This window comes from Brienomyrus brachyistius, chromosome 7 (assembly GCF_023856365.1).
Source record: "Brienomyrus brachyistius isolate T26 chromosome 7, BBRACH_0.4, whole genome shotgun sequence".
Taxonomy (NCBI): domain Eukaryota; kingdom Metazoa; phylum Chordata; class Actinopteri; order Osteoglossiformes; family Mormyridae; genus Brienomyrus; species Brienomyrus brachyistius.
In genome coordinates, this window is record NC_064539.1 from 27,552,000 (window position 1) to 27,578,870 (window position 26,871).

General features: G+C 40.7%; 3 protein-coding genes across 6 annotated transcripts in view; 1 reads left to right on the forward strand and 2 right to left on the reverse strand.

Moving 5' to 3' along the window:
• The first annotated feature begins 1,623 nt into the window (after positions 1 to 1,623).
• On the forward strand, positions 1,624 to 5,709 carry zcchc9 (zinc finger, CCHC domain containing 9). The gene is made up of 6 exons (XM_049019278.1): positions 1,624 to 1,700; positions 2,681 to 3,048; positions 3,404 to 3,554; positions 3,856 to 3,948; positions 4,517 to 4,585; positions 5,006 to 5,709. The coding sequence occupies exons 2-6, from the start codon at positions 2,692 to 2,694 to the stop codon at positions 5,116 to 5,118; spliced, it is 783 nt and encodes a 260-aa protein (XP_048875235.1). The 5' UTR covers positions 1,624 to 1,700; positions 2,681 to 2,691; the 3' UTR covers positions 5,119 to 5,709.
• LOC125745937 (acetyl-coenzyme A thioesterase) lies at positions 5,665 to 22,298 on the reverse strand. Of its 3 annotated transcripts, XM_049019258.1 has the most exons (16): positions 18,717 to 22,169; positions 18,552 to 18,612; positions 16,991 to 17,693; positions 16,093 to 16,154; positions 15,910 to 16,011; positions 15,680 to 15,824; positions 14,178 to 14,337; positions 12,009 to 12,128; positions 11,235 to 11,379; positions 10,757 to 10,812; positions 9,927 to 9,990; positions 9,428 to 9,511; positions 9,005 to 9,138; positions 8,287 to 8,415; positions 7,287 to 7,413; positions 5,665 to 6,251 (listed from the first exon to the last, which is right to left on the reverse strand). In XM_049019258.1, exons 3-16 carry the CDS (start codon positions 17,001 to 17,003, stop codon positions 6,102 to 6,104), a joined length of 1,491 nt encoding a protein of 496 aa, XP_048875215.1. In that variant the 5' UTR covers positions 17,004 to 17,693; positions 18,552 to 18,612; positions 18,717 to 22,169; the 3' UTR covers positions 5,665 to 6,101. The 3 variants fall into 3 exon arrangements, with proteins under 3 accessions (XP_048875215.1, XP_048875213.1, XP_048875214.1); XM_049019256.1 differs by lacking the exons at positions 16,093 to 16,154; positions 16,991 to 17,693 and having other exon boundaries at positions 18,717 to 18,786; positions 22,028 to 22,298; XM_049019257.1 differs by lacking the exons at positions 16,093 to 16,154; positions 16,991 to 17,693 and having other exon boundaries at positions 18,717 to 18,786; positions 19,755 to 22,169.
• A 581-nt stretch (positions 22,299 to 22,879) lies between these two features.
• ssbp2b (single stranded DNA binding protein 2b) overlaps positions 22,880 to 26,871 on the reverse strand; it is a 90,580-nt gene continuing 86,588 nt past the window's right edge. For both annotated transcript variants that reach the window (XM_049019266.1, XM_049019267.1), the window contains one exon: positions 22,880 to 26,686. In XM_049019266.1, coding sequence (XP_048875223.1) covers positions 26,657 to 26,686 — 30 coding nt within the window. In that variant the 3' untranslated portion in view covers positions 22,880 to 26,656. The remainder of the gene's footprint in view (positions 26,687 to 26,871) is intronic.

Below are 26,871 nucleotides of genomic sequence, written 5' to 3' on the forward strand. Positions count from 1 at the left end.
AGCCCACCGGACTGAATGCTCTTCCAGACACAGCTGCAGCTTGATGCCCTGTCAGTGAAAATCACAATTAGGACTGGCCACACGACGCTCCCTTGCCACAGGCCAACATATACTCTCAGTGTCTTTGGTTTTGTGCTAAGGATGCAGGCACAGTGCTTGCTGTGTTCATACAGGAATCAAATACCACGCAGCAGTGCCCCCTGATACTCATATTCCTGCAGAACCTCCCGCAGTAAGTGCTGAGGCACATGGTCATATTTGCCTTCTCCGAGTCCAGAAAGCTCATGTAGACTGTGTTAGCGTATCCCTACACACCCTCACATGTAACGGAGATGAGTTAGCTCACTGTCATGACCAGCTTGGAATCCACATTGTTCTGGAATCCTATGTTCAATAATTGGGCCAGAGCGAAGGTAAATACTTTCACAGGGAGACTGAGAAGTATATTTTCCAAGTAGAGGGGACACATAGTTTTGTCCCCCTTTTCAGAAATAGGGACCCCCACCCTATTTATTTGCCAGTTCAAAGTCCTTTAAACACCTTCCATTTAACATTGAAGGCTGTGCTACCCCAGCAACATCCAATGCCTTCAACATGTCCGGATGAATTTCATCCACACCTGCAGCCTTTTCACTATGGAGACTTCTGACCACCATAGTGACAGCAGCAGTGGTAGGCTCTGATCCACTTGAAGTTTCCAACAACGCATCTTGTTCAGTGGGCATGTCCTCCATGTTGAGGAATTCATCACAGTGTCCTTTTCATTGTCGGGCAACATCCCCACCTTTGGTCATCACTTCCTGCCAACTACAGTCTGATCTGACCTCCTTTGCCGAAGGTGCCAGAGTTTTCTAAAACATTGTTTCGATTGCTCAGTACTCTCTGTTCTTTCCTTACCCAAACCCCTCCCGTACGTAAGCTTTCAGTATCCTTCTGTTGTCTCAGGAGACCCCATGCAAAAATTGCCCTAAGGCCTTGTGGCTTCAGCGTAATAGTTCCTCTCATCACTGTTTATGATGGCAAATGCCGTGTTGAACAAGAACAAGAGCTGAGAACAAAGACTGCACTTGTCTTACAGTATTAGTGAAATCCATTTATAATGTGGGCTCAAGGAAATTCCTAATGGACAATAGTAACCGTAGCCCTCAATCTCAGTCTTATATGTGAAATGACAGTGATTGTCATTGTTGATACAGAACAACAAAATGCGTCCTCTGTATTTAACATAGCAGTAAGCAGGCACCTTGCTCGGGGTACCTCACTGGTCAGGGATTCAAACCAGCAACCTTTTGATCACAAACACACTTTCCTAATCATTAGGCCACCACTGGCAATATGTTGCAAAGCTTAATAATTTTCAAATGAAACCCAAAAGTGTGTTAACAAAGTGTTCCCTTGTTTCTAAATTTAAGCTTGTTCATATTGCATTCTAAGTCTATGCAACGTTTTGCCTTAAACTGACTTATGTAAAAGTGTTTCATTTAAGATGTGTTATTATTTTACACATTTATATTTTCTCCAGTTTGTAGATCCGAACTTGTATTTCTTTTACACTGTTTCCTACATGAGAGATCCTGTTTTGTACTGCGTTTCTTAGGACGGTTTTAGTGGGAACAAATTTACGGTACAGTTGTTTCCGCACGGATCTTACGTTGGTCGTACATCCGGGAGAACATGCGAGCTTGATTTGCTCCTCTAGAGTAAGTCTCTATTTCACATATTCGTAGTAAATTTTAAATGATTAATATGCCAAGCGAGGTATACGAACTGAAATTAGTTTTTAAAAAACGGGTTTAATTAGCACTGTTGTCCAATCCATGTATAGTCATTCTTTAAATATAGTAAATGTATGTACGACTGTTTTCATGTTTTACAGAGGTTAGATGGGCTTATCTGGTTGAAATTATTTTCTAATCTTAATTAAAGGAATTAAATTCCTCGGTTTAATTTAGATATCTCAATTGTGTTATTTTAAATATGTGTACGGTGCTGATTATTGTGTAGAAACTAGCTGCACAGGGCCTGGATGAGTCCTATAAGTCGTGAAACCATATTCTAAGGTCCTCCATGTAGATAGATAATCGTATTTGGTGTTATGAAGGAAGACGAATTAACAGGGTTGCCAACTTCGGCCAGCTGGCTGGAGTGAGATTTTCAATTCTGGATAAGTCTGCACAAACACGCACATGTATGTAACAGTTATATATATATATATATATATATATATATATATATATATATATATATATATATATAGATAGATAGATAGATTCTTTCTTTCTTATTGTCGAAAGAAATTTTGCCATCCAGTAGCTCGGAAAATACAATGGTACAGTCAATAATACACGGTAATAAAATGAAACACAAGGATTGCTGATGTGGAGGATGAAAGAAGCTGTACAGATCAAAGTGACTGTGCACGGATAGTAATACCTGCTTCCATTCATAAGCTCCTTTGCATTAGTCTGTAGGGTTCACAAACTACCCCAGCGCTTTGAATGTAGCTAATTTTAGGTTTATTATGGAATAATATAGATAAGATTTCCTGTGTGAGCATGAGTCTGAAAGTGTAAGTGTCACACCAGATGTGTGAGGGTTGGCAGCCCTGTATTAATCACATCACCGGCTGAAGACGAGGACTGCCGGACATCAGTAAAACCTCATGTTGTTTCCCCCTTAGGTGATTCAGTGATGACCCGGTGGGCTCGAGGCAACAATGTACACAAGAGCAAGCCGGCAGAGGCAACGCCATGGAGCATGCTGAAAGCCAACAGGAGTGAAGAGGGGGCATCTACGAGTAGGAGGTCCGGGCCTCTGTGGCGCACCCAGCCCGATCAGAGAGCCAGGAGGCCCAATAAGAAGAAGAAGGACTATGACAACCAAGACGTCAATGGATTCCTGGAATACCTGCAGCAGGCGGGTGAAGCGCTTCCATCTGGGGGCACCGACGACCGGGGCTTTAGGGAGGAGGTGGCGATGGCGCTGAAGAAGGACCAGAGGCGGGAGAACAGGAGGGTAAAAAGGCAGCATGATAAGAAGAACAAAATGGTGAGTGGGGTTTGAGAGGAGAAGGAGGTGGAGCAGAGCAGTAGATGAAGAGTGAGAGAGGTTTTATAGATAAGCAGTTAGGAAACGGCATGTCGTACACTATTACCCTGAGAATAAGGGGCAAGGGCCCATTTGGCCGTCACCATTATAAAAGGCAGTGGCCTTAGATGAGAGCACATGTGTCTGTGCCTCAAAAGATACTGATTACTGCATTACTAGCAGTGTAAAACTACAGTGAGGTGTCGTATATTAGTCTCAGATATGGGGATCCTGAGGGAATCCTTTCTGTCGCTTACTTGCGGTCCGATGACGTTCTGCTCCCCCCGCCTGTCTATGCCCCCTTTGGGGTTCGCAGCTCTGCTTCCACTGCAGGAAGCCGGGCCACGGGCTGGTGGACTGTCCCGAGGCCGACGGCGACGTGGAGATGGGCCGGGGCATATGCTACCGCTGCGGCTCCACGGAGCACGAGATCCAGAGGTGTCGGGCCAAGGTGGACCCCGCCCTGGGTGAGATGATGCCTGCCTATCAGAAGATAGATGGGCGTGGCCACAGAGACGTGCATTTGTTTCCCCTGTTCAATGAGTGGCATAGAGCCTCAGCTTAAGCTAACTGGTTGAAATGCAAAATGATGGATGGACCAAGATGCCCCCCTTAATCTGGGGAGCTAGTAATATTTCAAAGGATAGACGAAATGCTGTGCCATCTGTCACCAATTTAGACAGACTGAAACACTTCTTGGAGCGTGAGAATGTCTGTGTGTGATTTGAACTGCATAGCTAACATAGCCGGCCTTTGTGGTGGTTACAGGCGAGTATCCCTACGCCAAGTGCTTCATATGCGGTGAAACCGGACACTTGTCGAGATCCTGTCCGGATAATCCCAAAGGACTGTACGCTGCCGGTATGTACCACTTCATTTTGTCTGAAATTTCTGCTTTTCACAATAATTCTTATAAATTTATTTAGTCAATATTAAGCACTTTTTTTTTTAATAAATGTAAAGGTGCTGGCACACTGAAAACGAGCAGGAACAAACCACCCTTTTCTCTTTCCATTTATGTCGCAAACATAGAGATTCTAAATTGTTTATGCACAGCTCACCAGCAGCTATCAATAAATTGTGTCTCTTGTCACGCATAAAAAACTCAGAATCCAAAGAGAAATACATGCTTTTCCAAGTGTCCTAAATGATTTCTTTACTTTTTTAAAAGAGGGGATTGTACCATCACGAAAAATGCTGCTACTGTTATGTTATTCTTATATATTTTTCTTCATGCATTTCCCTTCCACGCCAGCAGAGTAGATGTGTGCTGAATTTGACATTTTATTTCTAAAAAGAGCTGCGTTCCCTGTATATATCCGTCCGTATGGTAGATGTGCTGTAAGTGTCGGCCATGTTTCTTCAGTTAATGTACTGCTTTCCTCTTTGGAGACGTAAATCTACATGAACGGGTCTTTTCTTTTGCCAGGCGGGTGCTGCCGGGTCTGCGGCTCTGTGGAACACTTCCAGAAAGACTGTCCTGAGAACCAGAATTCAGGTACCTCATCTTAAGCATATTAAGAGGCTTTAGCATTAATATTTGGCTCAGCCTTCAAGATCGGGAAGCATATTAGACCGATGGAAGCATGATAGCAGTGCTGGGAAAGTTAGTGAGCCTAGCAGTTACTCTTTGGATTTCTTTGGGCTATCTGGTTTTGTGCTGCGGTCTGAGGAGGTGATGGTATGTCCACACTGCCCTGTGATCTCCGCTTAGCCCTTAGGACTGTGTAGGAAGCCTGGCCTAGCAAGTTTCGAGTAGCATTATAAGAAGCTGGACTGAAAAGGCTGAATGGTTTCTGGAAGTATGAGTACCTGAGCTGTATGAATGAGTAAAGCAGGACTGTGTTTTAGTCTAAAGAGAAACGAATGTATCGTGCTTCTAAGGATGAGATCACGTTTTTGGCTTTTCCTCCTGCAGCAAATGCGGTGACTGTGGGCCGCCTGTCCAATGCCATGAGTGCCGACCACGAGGACGTTTACATCCCAGTGAAGAAAGCCAAGCCCAAGTCTGAGAAGGTGGTCGTTTTCTGAGACACGCAGACCCACGCGTGGGTGGAAATGGAACGCTGCTTTAAGGTTTCAGGACAGTTAAGACCTTTGAAATGAAGGTGTTACCTGGAGACATCAAACTGTCACTGTTCGATTTTTGTGACGCAAAAATCCCCCCCCCCCCCCCCAACAGGAAGAATCATCACTTCTTTTTGGATTCAAAGAGCACAACCAAATAAATGCAGCGTTTTTGTTGTGACTTTTTCAGAAGGTCTCTTCTCATCACATTTTCAGTTCTGAAGAACTTCTTTTTCATCAGAACTTGTTGCATGTTAAAAGTGCTGCTTCTGCATTTTCTCCCACCCATCTGGAAGTTCTCTAACACTGCTACTCTTCCTCTGTTCCTGACGTTGCTCCAGCAGTTGAGGCTGGTGCCTTCAGTGACTAAAGAGGTGGTCCTTTAGAGAGGGGGGTCTTGCTTTGAAGCCTATTACGTCGTGGTTGTTGTGGGACTACATGTGCACAAACAATAAGGTGCACAAGCTGTTTGCACCATTATTTGTAAGGTTTAATAATGTTTATAGGATCTAAAACAGATGTGGTGACATTTATTAAAATACATACATAAATGTACATTTTGTAAATTGCGTTTTCTATTATAGGGAAACATTTCAATAGCCAGGGTGACAACATTTACAGTACATGAAGTATTTGTATGTACAATTTACATTTATACATCAGCAAATAAGCTTACAGCCAAGGAATGCATTTATAGCGTTTCGAAATCAATTAATGATAAATGTTGAAGGCATGATTTCAGAGAATCGGAATATCTGATCGTACACATTTTGCCAAGTATATTGTACTTTTTGTAGACAAAGCCCTCATATAAAATGCCGTATCACGTTGTTTAAATACATTTTTTAACCATTATACTTCATAGACATTCAAATATACATCAGTACGCAGTTACAGTTAAAGCCCAAATGCCCTCGCATGTGGGAAGCTTATATTCGCTGGACATTTCATGATATGCGGGTTGGTACTCGGAGCACATCCCTCTCCAGGAAAGCGATGCAGGACGAGGCCGTGTCCTCCATGGACCTGGACCAGCCTGCGAGGTTCCCCGCGACATACGGCAGAACGCCCAAGGTCACCTGGTTGTAGTAAGACACCTATTTGCAGCAACAGCAGAAAAACATCGACAAATCATCAGTGCAGTAAAAATTTCACCACCTTCCCACCCTGCAGCCGAAGGGAGGACATCACTCAGAACGGATCGCAGATAAGCTTTAATAAGCTGAGTCTTATACTGGCAAATGTAAATCTGCACCCAGAGATTTATATGAATAAAACCTATAGAATTAGAAGGTAAAGTCTGGTACCCTGAGAATGCAACTTATGTTTAAGAATGAACTATATGATAAGGACGCTAATTTTAATAAATCGTGAATTAGGTAATTCCATCCATCCATCCATTTTCCAAACCGCTTATCCTACTGGGTTGTGGGGGGTCCGGAGCCTATCCCGGAAGCAATGGGCACGAGGCAGGGAATAACCCAGGATGGGGGGCCAGCCCATCGCAGGGCATACTCACACACCATTCACTCACACATGCACACCTATGGGCAATTTAGCAACTCCAATTAGCCACAGCATGTTTTTGGACTGTGGGGGGGGAAACCGGAGTACCCAGAGGAAACCCCACGATGACATGGGGAGAACATGCAAACTCCGCAACAGTGCTAACCACTGCACCACCATGCCACCCCAAATTATATAATCATTCAATAAAATTGATGAATCAATCATTTAACATTTCTCAAATGTAGCATCCAGATGTGAATCAGTATGTTCAAACTGCTGTTAGTTTTCTCGGTCATTAAAATATCGTGACCAAAAGCATACAATGTCTCAGCATAAACCATTTCCAAAGAACTAAGCACACAAGATTAGACTCCACAGAGACTGAAGTTTACCCGCGTTGTGAAATGCTGCATGTATGCATGACTATGACTGTTCTCAACACTATAAGATCTTTTGGTCTTATCCAGAGCTGGGATTAAGTGTGACCATTAACCACCAGGAATAAAGTAGAGTTCCTTTGCGGATGGAGTTGAAACTTAATTTCAGATACTACTGTCAGTCCCCAAGAGGGTTTTACATGTGCACTAACAAAACAGGTAACGTTAGAAAGGTAAGGTTCCCACCTTACAGCCAGTGCAGTTTTTGTTCCAGATCAGGAAACCGACGCACTGCGTTTCGCTCCTTATATATCCATCCTGGGGAGGGACAGCAGTTACTGTGACTGACCTCAGGGCGATGATGTAAGGGTCACTGAAATGAAAGCAAAATAAGAATCTCACTTTCATTAATTTTCAAACTTTTTCATCAGCAATGTAGTGTTTACCTTATTTCAATGTGCACTTCATTTCTTGGTAATTTTTTAAAATTAATTTAAACATGGCTAAATCACAGGAAAATGCAGCTCAGTGTCAATTATATGCTGTAAAGTATCTGACAGATTTGTCATTTGCTAACATTATGTTATCTGGAAAAAAATTCACTTTAGAAATTCTGCTGAAAAAGAACGACATGATGAAATAACTTAGGAATGGCCACTAGGTGTCACTGTTCCTCTATTAAATGACATTGTTTGACATTGGCTGCAGAATACAGCAGGGTGTAAACAGTATGTGTTCTCCGATTCATAAACATTAACCTTCAATTTCGGATTAAATGTCCTTCATGAGAGATAAAAGTCACCTCATATAAACCCAAACAGAATGCAATGTAATGATAAGGACGCTTCAGTGTGACATCTCCTCTTCTTACAGGGCAATGCTTTATATTAGCCTCAGCTATGTTGACACTAAGACACATTGTTCCATGACACATTGTTCCATGTACATTAGCACAATGTGCTTCCAGCAAGTGTCACAGGATGTAGCAGGAACTCCTGATAGACTAGTGCTGTTGACAAAATAGCCACATGGAGGAACACATTTACTGCGACTGTTTACTTTGAACAGATTCTGTAATTTTGCCAAACGAGCATGTTTTGGACAGGCTCTTCTTTAACATGAACTCATGGGTCCTACTAAGATTTAAAGCAGTGATTTTAAAAGTGGGTCACACTCAGAGAGATTCTGAGCTTGTCGTGTGCACATTAAGTTCCTGTTGTGTTGTAGGTAGCTATGGTCTCTGTACCCGTCCTTGCAGGGCTGTCTCTTGGACAGTAGAAACACAAAGTCCCGTCCGGACTCGCCGTTGATGGGCGGACATTTCACATGGTACACCCTCTCCTCCTCATCTGCTTTCTCTACCTCCTCGCAGCTCCTGCAGTGGCGTAATACAACTTTGTCTAACTCTGACACCAAGGTACATTTCAGAACAGTCAACATAAAATTGAATCTACACGCGTTGCAGTGTCCATCCAACGAGGTATGTTCATTTGCACCTGCATAAATACTGAAAGTCTCCAACGTCCTTTTTATATCAGTGTTGTATTTGTGATCAGTTTCACTGTATATGTTAAACAGGTGTACTTTGCTTGAGACTGTTTTAAAGGTAATATCTAGATTATTTCTGATTGTGGGTATAGCAGCTCTGTTCCTGAGGCCGGGGGTGAGAGTCCAGACCATCCTAGGCGTCCCAGAGTGATAGCAGGGGATTAGCGGGGGGCGGGGGGGCGGGGCATGTGTAGCAGTTATACTGCACTATTTTTCCAGTCATTCGTGATCATTCAATGCTTATAAATCTGGACTTCATTTGAGAAAAACATGCTAGATGCCGTCAAAACTATTTTAAAAACCTAAAAGATTCAGGGCTTTTGAGAAAATATTCATGACTGTAGCCCCAGAATCTCAATCGATGAAGATATTTCTCTAAGATGAGGAGCGTCAGATCTGGCCAATGGGCAGCTTACAGATAGTGTTGGTCCCACTGCGGGCGCAGACAGAGGTCTGACAGGAGGGAGAAGGCATGGAGGGCTGGAGCGTGGACGTCCATCTCCACCCTCATACACAGAGAGTCCTGGTCGTCGTTCACGGACACGGTGATCTGAAGCCGCAAAGGAAGGAAGAGGAACATCTGCAAACACTTCTGTCCATCGCCTGCAGGAAGCTTTGTTACTGGGATTTTGAATAAGTTACATAAGTTATATTATTACAGTAACTAAACTGAATAAAAGGGCAGTTTATTTTGGACTTGGTGGGCAATGAAGTATAGTGCATATACTGCATGAACAGTTATATAAAGGTATATAAGGTATATAAGGTATATAAGGCAATATGCTGTCCTTTCCTTATACAAATGCACATACTGTAGCATAAGTGTTTAGTTCCGTTACCCTGTTCCTGATGCTGCTGGCTTGCCAGTCTTTCTTTGCAGCCAAGACGGTGAGAGTAGCTACGTTGTTATAGCCTAGGTAGACCTGCAGAGGACGCAGTGGAGTTCTTCCATGAGTCCAGGTGTTCCAGTGACCTAAGTTTGGTTCCAAACCCAAACTTACACATACCCTCTTCTGAACTTGTAGGTATAGCAACTTATGTTGTCTTACAAGCATGTAATCGTGCAAATTTGAGCTGCCTCCAGCAAATTTTCCAAACAACATATCGTTCGCTCTACATCTCCCAGTTTCGGGGATGTATGTCACAGGAGGGAACTTTCAGTCGAAACTGCGCTACAAGGTAGGAGCATTGTGACATTTAGAAATGGGGAGTGACACGACAGGAAAAGGTCAGCAGGAAAACACGCATATCCAGAAAGTCACAGCTTTGCTAATTAACCTTCCCTGGGTTTCGAACCGTCTTATAGATGTAAAGGGCATCGCCATAGATGTCATTTACCTGATTGCCTTTATCCCACGGAACCGACAGGGGCCCTTCGTCTTTGCAAGATAAGAGATGCTTCCTGCAATGACAGACCGCGTTTTATTGGTCCACAATTAAAGAGGGCATCAGCCTTCTCTAAATAGGAAAATATGGCCACATTAATTTCTTCAAGGACAAAGAATATAGCCTGCAGGAGAGAATAAATACTTGTAATGATCAGACACTGCATTGTACTACTTGAATCATGCACAACTCATAAAGCAATAAATAAAGCTGAGCTGTGCATCTTCCCAGAAAGAAATCATTATTAAATGTGTTCAAACTCAAAGTCAAGCATATTTCATTATTATTCCTGTACATTAACAATTAAAAAAAAGCTCAAAGGTATTTTGCAGGATAGTGGATTTATCAAACTCAATTGTATTGTGCCTTTGGAAGCATTTTATTCGATTTAACCAGCTGCTTGGATGTTTGAGTAGTGCAAAGGTTTCATTCTCTTATTAGTTGAAAAAGCCTTCACACTTCATGGAGTGATGTGAACAGTAGTCAGTCATTTTGTGTTTGTGTGTCTGTTTCTTTGTGTGGATTAAGTTCATTTTACATTGTGGGGACCAAATGTCCCTCACAACGTAATAAAACCTGTTAATTTGACATTGTAAAAGATTTGTGAATGCAATTAAAAAAGTAAAAATCTCATATTTTGTTTGGTTACTTATGGTTAAGGTTAGGGCTGGGTGGGGGTTAAGGGTGTCATTGTTGGGATTATGGTTATGCCAATGGAAGTGAAAGATAAAAGTACACGGAGTGTGTGTGTGTGTATGGGGGGGGGGGGGGGGGCACTGCACCTGGCCAGGCGGATTCTCCTCCTCACTGTGGCTGCAAGGTGTCTTCTCTCTCCATCCTTGGAGAATAAACAGGACCAGTTTGGTCATGCTGTGCTCACACATACTCACACATACTCTCACATACTCTCACATACTCACACATATGTCAGTGAACATGATAAACATGAAAAAGTAAACAGGGAGTGCTTAATACTGTTAGTGTAGTTCTGGCAGATACATGGGGGGGGGTCATTGCAAATACAGGTGTTGTGTAAAATGCAGTGAGAAAAAAAGGCACAAAGGAATGTAGCTGTTCTGCTGCTGAATAAAAAATATTCTCACGTTTTTTCAATCATTGTTCAATCATTGTTCAACAATTTAAGTGATGTCATTGCATTCCTGGTGAGTATAACTGATGCAGTACATGATTGGTTGGTAATGTATATTTTTAATGATTATATGTAGCATTGCAGCATGGAATATGGGAACTGAGGCCTACGTTTGTGGTGTAGGTGACTCTGGGGAAGTAGTGCTGCTGTTCCTCATCCATGTGGTAGATGAGGAAGGCACTGTTGATGTGTCTCGGTCTCCCCTGGTTCCACTCCTGGCAGTTATAAGCTTCCACCTTCACTCCCACCTCTGCACTGTTAAGCCAAAGTCATCACATTAATGATGGGCATCGTGAACCCAGATACAGCGACAACACACAACCTCTGCAAACAATAGCAGATTCACACCTCTAAACAAATGCACCCCACATTATACTCGTGGGATGTTTTACTTCCACGAAAATGTTCTGAGGGCAGAATGAAAAATGATTGGTTCAGAGTGATAACTAATTCAATTGCAGAGGAGGTGGATGCAAGCAGCTAGTGGAGGCGGGACCAAGAGATATCTTGGTCCCGCCTCCTCTAGTCCCTTGGACCCTCCTCCTCTAAAATCTGGTTATCTTTCTGAACCAATCATTTTTCGTTCGGTCCTTAGAACACTTTTGTGCAAGTAAAACTCCCACAAGCCAACATTATCCGTAAAGTTAAAGGTTGCTTTATAACTAGTTTAATTCAGTCAAAGAAACTCAGTGAAACTCAATCAAAAGAAACACATTATTTATAACAGAACAGACAAGACACTGCCAGATAGTGATGCATATGTCGGTAGAGTGATGGCAAATGTAAAAGTCACTGTGGTTTGATGGGACTGGGTAGAGATGTATGACAGCACCTTTGCTCAGCACCTTTGCTCAGCACCTTTGCTCAGCACCTTTGCTCAGTACCTCGTTCCAAAGACGTTGTTAACCATGGCCTTGAACACCAGCCTGTCTCCCACGGTGGACGGACCCCGGAATTTAAACATGTCCACGGCCCGCAGGGTAGGGAAAGTCCCACACAGGCGACTGAAAAGGAAAGGAGTAGGGTTAGGGTTAGGGACAGGGTTAGGGTTAGGGACAGGGTTAGGCTTAGGGACAGGGTTAGGCTTAGGGACAGGGTTAGGGTTAGGGACAGGGTGGGGACAGGCAGGCATGAGGCAGCCAAGTGGAAGCACCCTTGAGAATTATAGTTGTTATTCAACATCGCCTAGGTAAACATCTTACCGTAAATGTAAAGTTCTCAAGTTTTATTCAAGTCTCAAGTTTTTGTTGTTGTGTTTGGAGGAACACGGTGAAATTATGATGCCATAGTTGCAGGACAGAGGATAGGTGCATGGAAAGACAATAGGACAAACTAGTGCAATATACAGTAAGAGAAGACAATGCAAGACCAGAGAGTGCAATATGAGACAGTAAATAAGCAATACATATGTGGTACAATATAGGATTAAATATAAGATTAAAAGATTTTAATCCTATTAGGGACATTGCTTTTGTACCTTTGAGTTGGTACTTGACTAATTAGTTGAGCTCAAAAAATCATCATCATCCACCCCTTTCATCTTGGTCCTTTATGCATATAACACCTCTGTTTAGCTGTATATTTATTGTCATTTATTGTTTTTACTATATTTTTATCTGTAAAACCGTGCCTGTCTGTCCTTACATCTGCAGCTTTGTGCATGTTTGTGCTTGGTAAATGACCCTTTACTCTGAGTAGACATGCTTTCTATATTTAGCTGGGTGACTGAAGTGTGTAAGGTATCATTAAATCTGGTATTCAGGTTAGCAGTGTGTGATATATGGGGAAGCAGGAAGCAACGCTGTGGCCTGTTTTCATCGGGCCGGTGATTTGTTAAACGGAAGGCGTGTGTAAGCAAACAAAGCATCGTGTGAGCAGATGAACATCCTATATAAAATCGGTGCCCTTAAAGACATGCATTTAAACTAAAAAAAAAAAAAAAAAAAGATTATAACACCTTCTATGAATGCCGAATCTGTAAATAGTCTGATCACTAAGAAAACCTTGTATTTGTAAAATCATGGTTTTTCAGGAGATACAAAAAATTGATTTTCCTGTCCAATTCACTGCTGTAGTTCATGACTTAAGAAAAATAAATGAACATAAATAAGTTAAACTGATATGTTATGCATTTGAATTTAACAAATGTCATTGGAATAAATAAATGAGCTAAAAACTAAATAAGATACTCGAGTTTAAGCCATTTATTATGGGATGGTTCACAGTACTACGTGCTCATTTATTGCACAAAGGAGATAATAATTCAGTATACATGCATGCATGCAGTGCCCCAGGCTACTCACTGACTTAACGGAATTTGTAAAGAATTTAAATTTGAAAGTTCATGTTTGCCCCAATGGTTTATCTACGACCTACAACATTACAGAAACAATATAAGTGTATCGCTTGTCTTCATTAACAGTGCATACCGATCTAAAATGCCGCAAATTTGGAGACAATGGACCCAAATATATGTGCCTTGCAGATACGAGGCTGTCACGATGGCAAAAAAACAGGAAATCGGATACAAGTTTCACTTACATCACTTCCTCTTAGATTTCTATTGGCTAGTCATTTGCGGCTTTTCACAGAAGAAAATTGATGATTTTCTAATGTGTAGTGCAGCAAAAACCTGAAAATCACCAAAACTGCAGATAATAGGTTTTCTTAGCCGACAATGTACCATTATAATGCATTATGAAGGTATCTATAATGCATTACAAATAATGACTTTAAGGAAAGTGTTACCAAACTGACTGTCAGAAAGATCATTTCCTTAAAAAAGCCTTAGGTGTTCTTCAGTTTATAACTCATGAGAGGTTTTAATCATCATTAAGTGATTATATGATCACTGGAACTGATGCATAAGATTTTTTTTATTATGCAAGTACGTTGTATCTGTATATGTTACATGTTAAGCATACGTTAGGTAATCACCCTTCAAAATGTTCTAACCGGTTAAATCTCAGTATGACACAGATACTGTATAAGGATTAACAAATGCTTATGACTGAAGACTAACATCATAACCTTCAAGGTGTAATTTGGGTCACCTGGCTGAAACAGAGGCAACATTCTCCATCCATGACATAATCTGCCCGCCAAAGGTGTTGCCGTGGTGATTCGCATTGGGTGGCAGCACCAGCTCGATGCTCTCCACCTGAGTCATCTCTGTAGGCTTCGGGGGGAGGCTGTCTTTTCTGCTGTGGAGTCCTGCCACAACACATACAGGCCATGCACCTTTAGCCTCATAATACACACTGTGCAGGACCTCAACTGAATTATAGGAAACATGCAGTTTCCTCTTTTTTTTACCAGCTACAACATCTCAGATGTCTTCCCTAAAATGGCAACCATGACAACAAAATAAAATTCAAAACAAAATAAAGGAAATATACTGAAGAAAGAATTTTTGGTAACACTTTCTATGAATGTCTATAGGAATCTACAAACACATTCATAACACAGTATAATGCATTCATAAAGCATTATAAACATGGCTATACATATTTATAAAAAGGCATATAGCCATTATTGCTATGTTGCATTATGACACATTATAAATACTTTATGAAGCACTCATCTATAATGCACTATAGATACCTTCATAGTGCAGTGCAAAGCATTCTTAATGCTTATACTGAGCATTATAACACATTACTAAAGTATCTATAGTGCATTACAGATGAGAGCTTCACAGGAGCTTATGACGTATTATAATCAGTACCACAATGCCTACTGGTTGTCAATAGAAGATGCTGTAATGCTTTATTAATTCTTATTCTAACCATTATAATGAATTATGAATGTATCTTTAATGCATTATAGATGACAGCTTCAAGTAAAGTGTAACAGAATTTTTCTTTTTGGAAGAATATATTAGTTACAGCATGGAGGACAGGGCTAAAATACGATATGATAAAATGGTGCGTATGTAATGGCGTATGGAGGAATGTGTAGCTTGTCATTTCTGCCCAGGTGGACAATCATCCTGTGTACTCGAGCAGCTCCAGCACAGACCAAGGGCACATGCACATGGGCTAGTGACCACACGTGGGAGCTGGTTCAGTCAGTGCCTTTGCAAAGCTCTTGTTTTGTATGGGTGGGGATGGGAGAGGGATGAGGCGAGTGACGGAATGAATTTTGTTTGTACCCTCATGAGCGGTCATGCTGACCCTGACTGAGCCTGGCTGCATTCTTTCCAGTGTTAGACATGGACTATGTGCAGATTCGTATCTTTCCTGGCCCTCGTTCCACTGGTCACCTGTTTTCACGCGACTATGGGTCCAAGAGGCCTGGCAATAAGTCAAGCAATCATGCATCTCCTCTTTTAACTCTGCTCTTAGATTCCTAGTAGAAGCAACGATACTGCGCTACTGCGCACAACATGGCTAGGATCTCATGACCAATGAATCTGTGACTAACTAGGCTTAGCGTATAGATTAGATTTTTATCAACATGGTGATTATTTGAGGGTTGAGGGTGACTTCAAACTCCCTCTAATATGTATCTATTTCAGTTCTCTCCCTACAAGAGGAACTGGGGAACAGCTGACCATTGCTATTTAGGATGTGGTATTCCTGCATGAGTTTGGCGAAGGTCCCCTGGTTGTACAGCCGGAGTCTGCGTCTTTCGGATGCCAACGAATGCTCTAGCTGCTCCTCTGCAGAAAAGGGGGGACTGACCGGTGTCAGGCACACCTGCAAACATGACCGTGCAGTGTGGTGAGCAGTATAGCTGCATAGGGCTTCTAAGGTCTCCCCAAATGAATGTGGTCTATCTCACCTTCTTAGATCCTGTGGGTTTGCCCACGAATGTGGAGAAAGCCAAACAGACCTTCTTCTGCATGCCGCTCAGCACGTCTTGTACCGACACATGGATGCCGACCTGCACATATCAGATTCTATTGTTACATTATGTAGTTACAACAAAGACACTCTGTGTCAAAGGGCTGTATTTAGCTTATACCAGAGGTGGGATAGTCCATTTCAGGTATGACATGCATATGCACATCTTCCAGTCCATTTCAGGTACGAGATGCATATGCACATCTTCCAGTCCATTTCAGGTACGAGATGCATATGCACATCTTCCGGTCCATTTCAGGTACGAGATGCATATGCACATCTTCCGGTCCATTTCAGGTACGAGATGCATATGCACATCTTCCGGTCCATTTCAGGTACGAGATGCATATGCACATCTTCCGGTCCATTTCAGGTACGAGATGCATATGCACATCCTCCAGTCCATTTCACGTACGAGATGCATATGCACATCTTCCAGTCCATTTCAAGTATGACATTCATATGCATATTTTCCAGTCCATTTCAGGTACGAGATGCATATGCACATCTTCCGGTCCATTTCAGGTACGAGATGCATATGCACATCTTCCGGTCCATTTCAGGTACGAGATGCATATGCACATCTTCCGGTCCATTTCAGGTACGAGATGCATATGCACATCTTCCGGTCCATTTCAGGTACGAGATGCATATGCACATCTTCCGGTCCATTTCAGGTACGAGATGCATATGCACATCTTCCGGTCCATTTCAGGTATGAGATGCATATGCACATCCTCCAGTCCATTTCACGTACGAGATGCATATGCACATCTTCCAGTCCATTTCAAGTATGACATTCATATGCACATTTTCCAGTCCATTTCAGGTACGAGATGCATATGCACATCCTCCAGTCCATTTCAAGTACGACATGCATATGCACATCTTCCGGTCCATTTCAGGTACGAGATGCATATGCACATCTTCCGGTCCATTTCAGGTACGAGATGCATATGCACATCTTCCGGTCCATTTCAGGTACGAGATGCATATGCACATCTTCCGGTCCATTTCAGGTACGAGATGCATATGCACATCTTCCAGTCCATTTCAAGTATGACATTCATATGCATATTTTCCAGTCCATTTCAGGTACGAGATGCATATGCACATCTTCCGGTCCATTTCAGGTACGAGATGCATATGCACATCTTCCGGTCCATTTCAGGTATGAGATGCATATGCACATCTTCCGGTCCATTTCAGGTACGAGATGCATATGCACATCTTCCGGTCCATTTCAGGTACGAGATGCATATGCACATCTTCCGGTCCATTTCAGGTACGAGATGCATATGCACATCTTCCGGTCCATTTCAGGTACGAGATGCATATGCACATCTTCCGGTCCATTTCAGGTATGAGATGCATATGCACATCCTCCAGTCCATTTCACGTACGAGATGCATATGCACATCTTCCAGTCCATTTCAAGTATGACATTCATATGCACATTTTCCAGTCCATTTCAGGTACGAGATGCATATGCACATCCTCCAGTCCATTTCAAGTATGACATGCATATGCACATCCTCCAGTCCATTTCAGGCATGACATGCATATGCACATCTTCTAGTCTATTTCAGCTACTGATGGAAGTGCTTCAGTAAATGATTCTCTTTGTATTATTTTTGCTAATCAATGCCCACAAATTGCACAATGTAATTGCTTCAAGTCTTCAATGGGGAACATTGAGGAAAGCAAGAAATGTGAATGATACTGTAAAAACAGACATCATGAATGCTGTTTTATTAATATGACTAAACAAACTATGCAGGTCAGACATACATGAATTTAACCTGAAATTACAAAAAGACAGGCAAACACATAAATACTAGTTATTTGTCAACCAACACAGTAAAACCTCTAACACCTAACGATTATACAAGTACACAGGTTAACACGATTTAGCTGAAAAATATGACCGTAGAGCAAAGTAAAATATTACAAAAATAAAATGTTAATACTAAAATATTACACTATGCAATAATAATGAATTACAAGACCCTGTACATCTTGTTATAATGGCATTTAAGGTAGCTAAGGAGTAGGACTATGTGTATTTATACTATTTATACTATACTATGTATTTATATTTGATAACTCTAGCAGGAGAGCAAGGTATGGTATGAAAATATCCCATGTGCCAGTACTTGTACAAATAAAAAAAATACTCATCTTACGCAGTGAAATATTATGTGTAATTTGTAACAGTGACATTTCTGTCATCAATGTCTGTAGTTATTATTACAAGTCTATTAATATCTCGTAAAGGCTTCAGTTTGAAATTATATGAAAAACATATTGAATGTAAACTAAATGTAAATCAGTAATGTAATACCGTTTCTAATCCTTCACGTTTGTAAATATTTACGCAGGTCTTTAATAAGTTTTCACAGGGCTGTGCGAAATGTCTCTACAGGTTTTTAACATTAATTACACGCATACATCTATAACATCTCACCATCTTTTTAACAAGCTTGCATTTTGTGGCTGCGCGCCATTTTAACGTTTCATGAAAGTCCTTTAAATATATGAGCCCCATTATCTTCGACAATTCACGGCCGCCTGACCTACCTCCATGCTGGTATTGAAAGATCGGTTTACTTTGGCTCTGATGGTTATTACTTGACCAACCCTGCGAAAAGAAAGACAATTATGTCTTCAGCGGCTTAATGAATTATAGCTCAGTCTACATGTCTTTTATTGCAGCTTGGTAAAGAGTAAAAGATAGTGAAATACCTCACTGTCTCTTCAAACTGGATATCATCCATGGAGGCTGTCACGCACGCTATCCCAGCATGCTTCTCAGCTAAAGAAACATAAAACGGTAAACGTGGATTCCGCAAACCGGCAATCAAGACGTGGAAATGTCTTTCAACAAACTGAACTTGTAATAATTTGACAAAGCTAGGCGAGCTTTAGAGTGGAACATGGTAGAAATTACCAGGACCATTTGGATTGGTATAGTAACTCGCATTTTCTCAAAAATCTGCGGCAATTTCAAGGAGTATGAATGTTGGACACGGCATTTTTTGTAAATGTTAACAAAAAGATATCATTTATATCTCTAGCATAATGTCTTACTTTCTTTTGTCACATCCAAAACATATCGATTAAATAATAATTCACTAGGAATCAAAATTTGGCATGGGTGCAAATACTTTTGGGCCTAATTGTACATCCAATATGTCAGAACAACTTGTGACTGTGTACTGAAATGCTGACAATACGTTATAATGCTGTTGTACGTTATAATGCTGTTATACGTTATAATGCTGTTGTACGTTATAATGCTGTTGTACGTTATAATGCTGTTATGTGTTATATGCCTCTCATAAGGACGTCTGCACCACAGAACCACCTCTTGTGTTTTCCCTGTGGATTCCAGGTATTCCGCCTTTCATGTAGTTATGACATGCAGTTGGACAAGTTGGTGTTTCAAAATTGCCTGTAATGTTTCAGTATATGTGTGTCCTGTGATGGACTGACATCCTTTACAAGGTGATCCCCAGTGTTATGCTGAATAGGCTACAGGCCCCTTATGAAATAACTTGATGGAAGATGGACATTTAGGTGCTTTTACACCTTATAGCATATAATTCCCTATTAATTAGAGGAATTGGTAAATGTAGTCGCTATGTAGACCCATGGCTGTCACAGGAGTATAATTAAACACGCAGACAACGCAATATCCAGGAACAAACAATAGTAGTAGAACGGGCGGCCATACAGAAGAGGTTCGTGACTTTCAACTTGGTGCATAGGACACCATCTTACCGACAAGTCAGCTCGCCAAGTTTCTGCCCTGCTAGAGCTGCTCAGGTCAACTGCAAGAGAAGTCAGGGTGACATAGAAATGTCTGGGAGCAGGTATGAAGTGGCCGACTAAGGCATAGCCTTGTTTATGAATGAGAAGTTGGAATAGCTGGTGCCGACATGCTACACATAAGATCAGTGTTCACTCACAGCGTATTGTAGAGATTAGTGTTAATGGTGAAATAAAACCGGACAACTCTTTGAATAGAAAATGAAAGTAAGGGGATTTTAGACAAGCAGGACACTGTAGTTCTAGCCAAGTGGCGATGTGTTTAGTACGGAAGATGAATTATAAACTTACCATGGATTCTAAAGCAATGCCACACTTCACGGCTGCATGCATTCTTGTGAAGTGTATATATGGTTATTTTACCCACAACTCAAATAACTGGAACTTTAATAACTGTAAAATGCAACTTTAGTTATTAATGGTTTTAACAGTAATATTATGTTTTCAAAAATGCATGGACACTATCTTAGTCCGACCAACTAACTTAACTCTTTGTGTCATTAATATGTACAATACAGAATGCAATCAGGGGCTAATGCTAATTACATTTTTTTCCTGATGCTGGAAAAAGCAGATCCTGAATAAAACAGCTCTTGTCTTCATTGCTACAGCTGCCTGACAAAATCCCTCATCCCCTACATGTGCGAAAACATAGATATCATTTCTGCTACCATTTGATCTTGTGACAGGCAGATCTGCAGCACAGGGGTTGTCGACTTTTGTCATCGACATCACAGGGCTCAGCTCTATCCATTACAGAGCTGTCACATTGGCAGCACATCAGTGGTACAGCCGGTGGCAACATTAGGTGTGGTTTGCCCGCTAGTCAAAACTCCATGTACGCAACATGACCTACACTCACTGACAGACACGAGAACAAGGCTTTGTTCAGCTGTAGCCAATCAAAATTAGTATCGAGATTAATACAGCAATCAAGAACCTCTCCATTTCCCAAGATGTCCAATGAACAGCGAAGGCAAAATATATGCTAAAGATGAAGACAGAATCAAGCTTGCTATAATACTTTAACAGTGTGAACTTACGGTTCCTTTTTTTTCAAAAAAAAAAAAAAAAGAAATATATTGTGGTAATGGGAAAATGGGATGTCTTCACCATTTGGGTCATGTGAATTTTCTTGTACTGAACTCCACTCCCTTTGAGAAGATGCCCCCCCTCTCCTCATGTGAAGAGCCTGTTTACCAACAGCTAGCGCTTAGCGCCTTATCAATATTTTATCTCTCCAGCTGCAGTAGAGAAAACCTCTGATAGCATGAACTGCTGTGAGAGGAGAGAACAAACGTAAATCATTTATGACTCCTGCAGCCTGAAAGGTCCATTGGAAAGTGAATATATCTTTGCTAGGTGATGAAAGCCCGGGTCTGGGCCTGGGTGAAAGGTAGCTGTGCTGCTTCTTTTTGCTGGAAAAAAAAGTCATCCAAAGGTTACCGTTCTTGATAAGAGCTTCAGAGATCTATACTTTGCGGGCCAAGATGCTTATTAAGCTATGCTACTTGTGACGCTATTCTGTGAATGCACCGCATGTGGGTTATGTTTGGCTTATGATGCGCTGCCCGCCTGCTTTCGGCCTGCCCAGAGTTCTGGCCACATTGTTCAAATAGTCCGTATCTGTTGGGATTTCAACCTGCAGCCTGAGCTATTTTAGCGCACTGTCTAAAAGTATTGCACAACTGGAAAGGGCAAAGTATATCAAAATATTTCATTATTCAGTATACAACCAGTCCTTATATGTAACTTTATTCCATAAAAACAAACAAGTAAAATAATATTGCTTATGAAAGCCTCCCAGACAGACCGTGTGCAGCCCCAGAGTGTGTAGGGATGCAGTGTTTACTTCTGGCTTTGAATAATGGTTGACTTTTCGAATTATGATTATTGTTCTACTTCAGTGAAGACAAATGCTCGCGATTTGACATTTAATCATGTACGAGTTATTGGAGCAGCTCAAAAAAGAGGAAAGGGTGCCACAAAGAGCACAATAACTCTCCTGAATCTGCTTCAGCAATCATACGATTAGCATAACTTTTATATAACTTTCAGTCAATATGCAGCTATTTTCCAGTTTAAAAAAAAAAAAAAAACAGCTTCAGTTTAAAGTTGCAGTCGCGCCTTCACATTTTTCCAACTTACAACGAACAAATTGAAGGATAAGCTGGTTCTGGGAATGGCTTCCATCTCCCACACCACCTCCTGGACGAGAAACCCACCTGCTAGGCATGCAGTGGTGTCCATCCACTTCAATAGCTGCCCGGCACCCAGATCACCGCGGTGGTTGGCATGACAAGGCAGGACGGCCTGGCACATCTGGACCTCTGTCTGGCGCCTGGCTGCCCCCTTAATTAGCTGATCTTGCCCGTCGGGCTTGTGGATACTGTTCATCATGGTTCCCCTATGCTTGTTCGCTAAGCGCCTGTATAGTGTATTGCCCCCTAGATGCGCCTGCTTCTTATCTACACCATTCTGCTAACTGTGCCAATAAACATGCCAGGAAATACGAGTCCTCTTCAGACCCAACCAACGGGGAGCAGGGGTATGGGACAAGCCCACCGACAGGGAACCGATCGGCCTTTCACGCAACAAGTATTACATAATTATGTACAGTGCATTTATAATTTTCTTATACAACTTGACTAATTTTAATTACTTCGCCTGATTTTGTGCTGCAGAATCACACTGGTGGTCAGATGCTGAAATTCTAGTTTATTTTTTTGTGAAACCTCAAACCAGATAATTACATATTGGTCACCTAGCTAGAATGCTAACCATCTCATATTATGTATAAGCCTGGATGTTGTTACATAAACTCACTGATCTATGAATTTACATATTTTTCTCTGAAGCTATATCAAACAGCAGAGATGTTGCTATGGCAGGTGTCCCCATTTTCAGTCAGTGAAACAACCTGCTGACTGATTACCAAATCTTCCTGGAACACAACAGGCCTTTTTAAAGAGCAAATGAGGAAGGGAAGCCCAGTTGTGTTCAAAGCCCCTGCTAATGACCTGTTAGGGCTGCACTGCATGTAGCCACATGTGGACAAAGAACAGACCGTCACAGAATTAACACACAAATGCATGTATTGCAGGAAAAATCCCTTTGCACAAGACACTTCAGTCAAGAGGAACAGTAATTTCAGTTGAGCTTTGAGCCAAGTAATATTAAAGAATAAAACAAAACCAAACCAAAGTAAGCAAGTAAGTAAAAGTTCTTACAGAGGTATGGAATTTCTCCAATGAAATCCATGCAGGAATACATTGTAAATTTATAATCTTTGTTGGTCAACAACTGTTAATTAATGCCCATTTATCGAACCATGTTTTTAAAGGCAGTAACTGGCTCGGATTTCGCTCAGTTAATGTACCTCTGCCTGTTTACGGGTCGTGAGCATTTCGTAAATACAAAAGATGATAAAAATGTATGTAAAGGAAGAGACTGAGCCACACAAACAGACAAACAGCAGCGCCCAGTAGCTTTAGGAGGGAAGAGAAGCTTTATATCAGTATATTCAAAACCCATATCGTACTTCTCGATGTATTTACAAAAACTCAACACAAGGTTAAAATTAAACACATCACAAATGGCTAAAAAACAAAAACAAAAAAAACTAAAAAACTAAAAAGAAAACGATGGCGAGTAAATTTACAAAAGTCTCTCTCGTAACTCCACCGCACAAAATTTGACGTAAAAAAGTAGATACTATTACAATGGTAGTAATGCTAAAAAAGCAAACATCTCCGTTTTTTAAGATACTTATTAAATAATTCACAAAAACACAGATGAATTTCAAAGCTAAAAAATGACAACTGCTGCATAAAAAGATCAGAGAGGACAATACAATTCACAAAACTCAAGCATTTTCATAATGATGATTCATAATTACAATTATCATTGTAAGAACAATGGGCAGTGAATTAAGGTAAGAAAACAGAACAAAGCCTTAATTCCATCCTACCCAACCCCCATCTCCTCCAATTATATAAGCAAAAGAAAAAAAAAATATATCACAGTTTGTCCGGGTGATGCAACTATTAGGACTGAATGATAATGTATTGCAGTTTTCAGTTCCGGCTACCACCTTCCCCCTTTCCATGTGTGACCTGAATAACCACAACGGCCTCCTCTGGACAACTCAGTGTTTTTCCACCAATGAGATGCCCCGTTTTGACTTAAATTTTCTTTGTTAATCTAATATATTGAATCAGTGACCAAATTAAATCAAAACAGTTTTACCGCAAGTGCTTAGAAATGAAATTTTTCCGAATGTTTGTTCACTATGACGTCAGTGTTGTTACCCTTTCAGGTGAGTCTCCCACAGGTCTATCGTGAAAACAAAGCTATTTAAATGATTGTCATGTTTCCTATGACGAGATGCGACCTTGAAAAAGGCAGGTGTTTTTTTTCTTTTTTACAATACAACACTACTTATGTTACTTGATTTCCCGTGACCATAACTGTCAGCACATATTCCTTTGACTGAAACAAATACAGCTACAGTAGTACAGAATTCGAAGAAGCACAGCATTGTTTAACATACATAGGAAAACAATTCCATTAAAGTCCTTATGAACAGGTATAAGTCAAAGGCAGTCCTCAACTTACAGTAGCTTGTATTACAGCGACTGTACTTATGGAATCCCATAATGTACATCATGTCCTTACTAATCAACCAAATTCTCATAATTGAGAGTGCCTCCCAGATCATCCATTTCCACCTTTTAGGACATTTGAATTAACAAACGCAATGCATTAAATGAGCAGATGAAATGTTATTAGTCTGTTTCCGTGGGAAAACTAAAATAGCACAGTGACATACAACGGCAAATGTTGCATTGTTTAGCTTCAAACAAATACTCATTGTTAAAAATGCTTCCTGTTAAGATTTTAATGAAAATATATAACAGTGAATAACCAATAAATAGTAAGTTAATTTACTTACATTTACTTTACTATACCCAAGTGAAGGCAATTCAAGACCTAACGATTTTGGGGCTGGCCAGCTATATAAAAGAACAATGTATCATTGCTGAAGAAAACTATTTAAAATAACCAGCATTTATTTCATAAAACTTATATTATAAAACACAATGCATAAATGCAATCCAAACATAAAATATATGTTTTTAAAAAGGACTTTTCTCAGCTCTTGGTTTTGATGCTTCTGGTCAAACACACTGCACTATTTAAATATAATCGTACCTTGTATTTCTCTGTGCAAAAACACCACCACAGAGTATAAACCTTCTTAAATTCTATATCACAAACAGTCAATTAAGCATGTTTCGCATTTTCTATTCGTAGTTTTTCTGGAAAAATTAGATAGCGCACATCATTTAGACTGTATCATGTCATGTAAGTCTGAGGACTGCCTGCGTTAGTTTAATTAAAATATACACAATTTACAGGGCTCTTACTGTAGTAAAAAAAAAAGGCTTTTACTAAAATCAATTAAGCAATGTTTGGGGAAAAAAATAAATAAGTAAAATACAGGAATGTGTTACCGTTAAAGCATGGCTAGCTATAGGATGCAAATTTAAGGATCTAATTCAGAGCGTTTCTCCTTTAAAACGACCCCTTTAGTACATGAGTGACGATGTTTTAAACCTGCTGTCTTAACTCTTCCTGTCCTGTTCCCCCAGATAAAAGTGTATTGTACTCAACTGATCTCTCAAAATTAAATTACACAGTAAAATGTGTTCATCTTAAATGTCTTACCTATGCATTCATACAGCCTTTGGAGTAAAAGGAAATCCTTTGTGAAATCCCAGGAACGTCGATTACGTTTTAAACAGACGGAGTACGCACATTTGAACTCGTCCCTAGGTTCAGTTTGATGGTGTGGTGCTTAAAATTTGGAAAGGGGTAGCGAGAAGTCTGACTGGATGCAGTTGAGAGAGGAGCAATGTCACTCCTGGGACATCTCGGGGTCGCTGGGCATGGCGAGATCTAGCTGAGGGCCGTAAGAATCCAGGGGACACTTGGAAAACTGATGCTTCTGAAATCATTGAAACATGCTTCTAGATTGCACACTCAAAACAAACAAACAAACATTATCTGGATACGGTACAGTACATAAAAATTAAACAAAACATTGCCTTTACATTTTTTTTATTTTACTAAATCTAAGCAATTGCTTTCTCTCTTTTTACCTCTGCTTTATAAACATAATACATAATAATATACATTGAATTTCAAATCAACAAATGGTACAACCCCGTTTTCTGATTATGTATTGGAGAAATTTGGAGTGTTTATACAAACTTATAACACGCCGTTCGTCTGCTTTCACCCACTTAACGGTTCCGTTCATTATTTCGTAAGGTCAGCTGAAAACCTCATTCCGCAAATGTTCTCATTTCCCGCCATTATACACATGAGAACAAACTTTGGAGGATTCAAAAACGGAAATAAAAAAAGTAAAACAAAGACAAGACGACCAAGCCTAAAATAAAACGAAAAAAAAAAAACCCATCGTTACTTGTGAGAGCTTTTCAGATTTTTCTCAGTCCGAGGGTTACACTTCTGTGTGTATATACATGCACATGTAGCAGTGACTATACAGCCACATATATACACAAATAGAAAGTAGAAAATACAAGTAAAACATTAAGTGGTTGACTGTTCAGTCTGCTGTCTTTTGCTTCCTGGGGGTTTGTTTCATATGTTTGTTTCAGTCTTTGAGTATTAAAGGGGTGGTTAAATCAAACAGTGACAAAACAGCAACCAAGGAAAGAGAGGCTTGGACCCACTTTCTCCACTAATCGATGAAGGCCAGTTACAGCGGACTGAAGCAAGTTCCTTGTTCCAAAGTTCACTCCAGGAGATGCTGTCAGAGGTCATCACACACTCATGGTCATGTTTGGAGAATACTGCAAAGGCGAAGGAGGAAGACGTCATCGACTACACACCATGAGGATTTGCTCTGCTGTAATGCATTTATATATATTTATTTATCTAAAATAAAGTTTAAAAATTCACAAAAATGGCATAGCTAAGTTTCATTGACAAATCAATAATGGCAACGTAAAATAAAATAAAATAAAATAAAATAAAT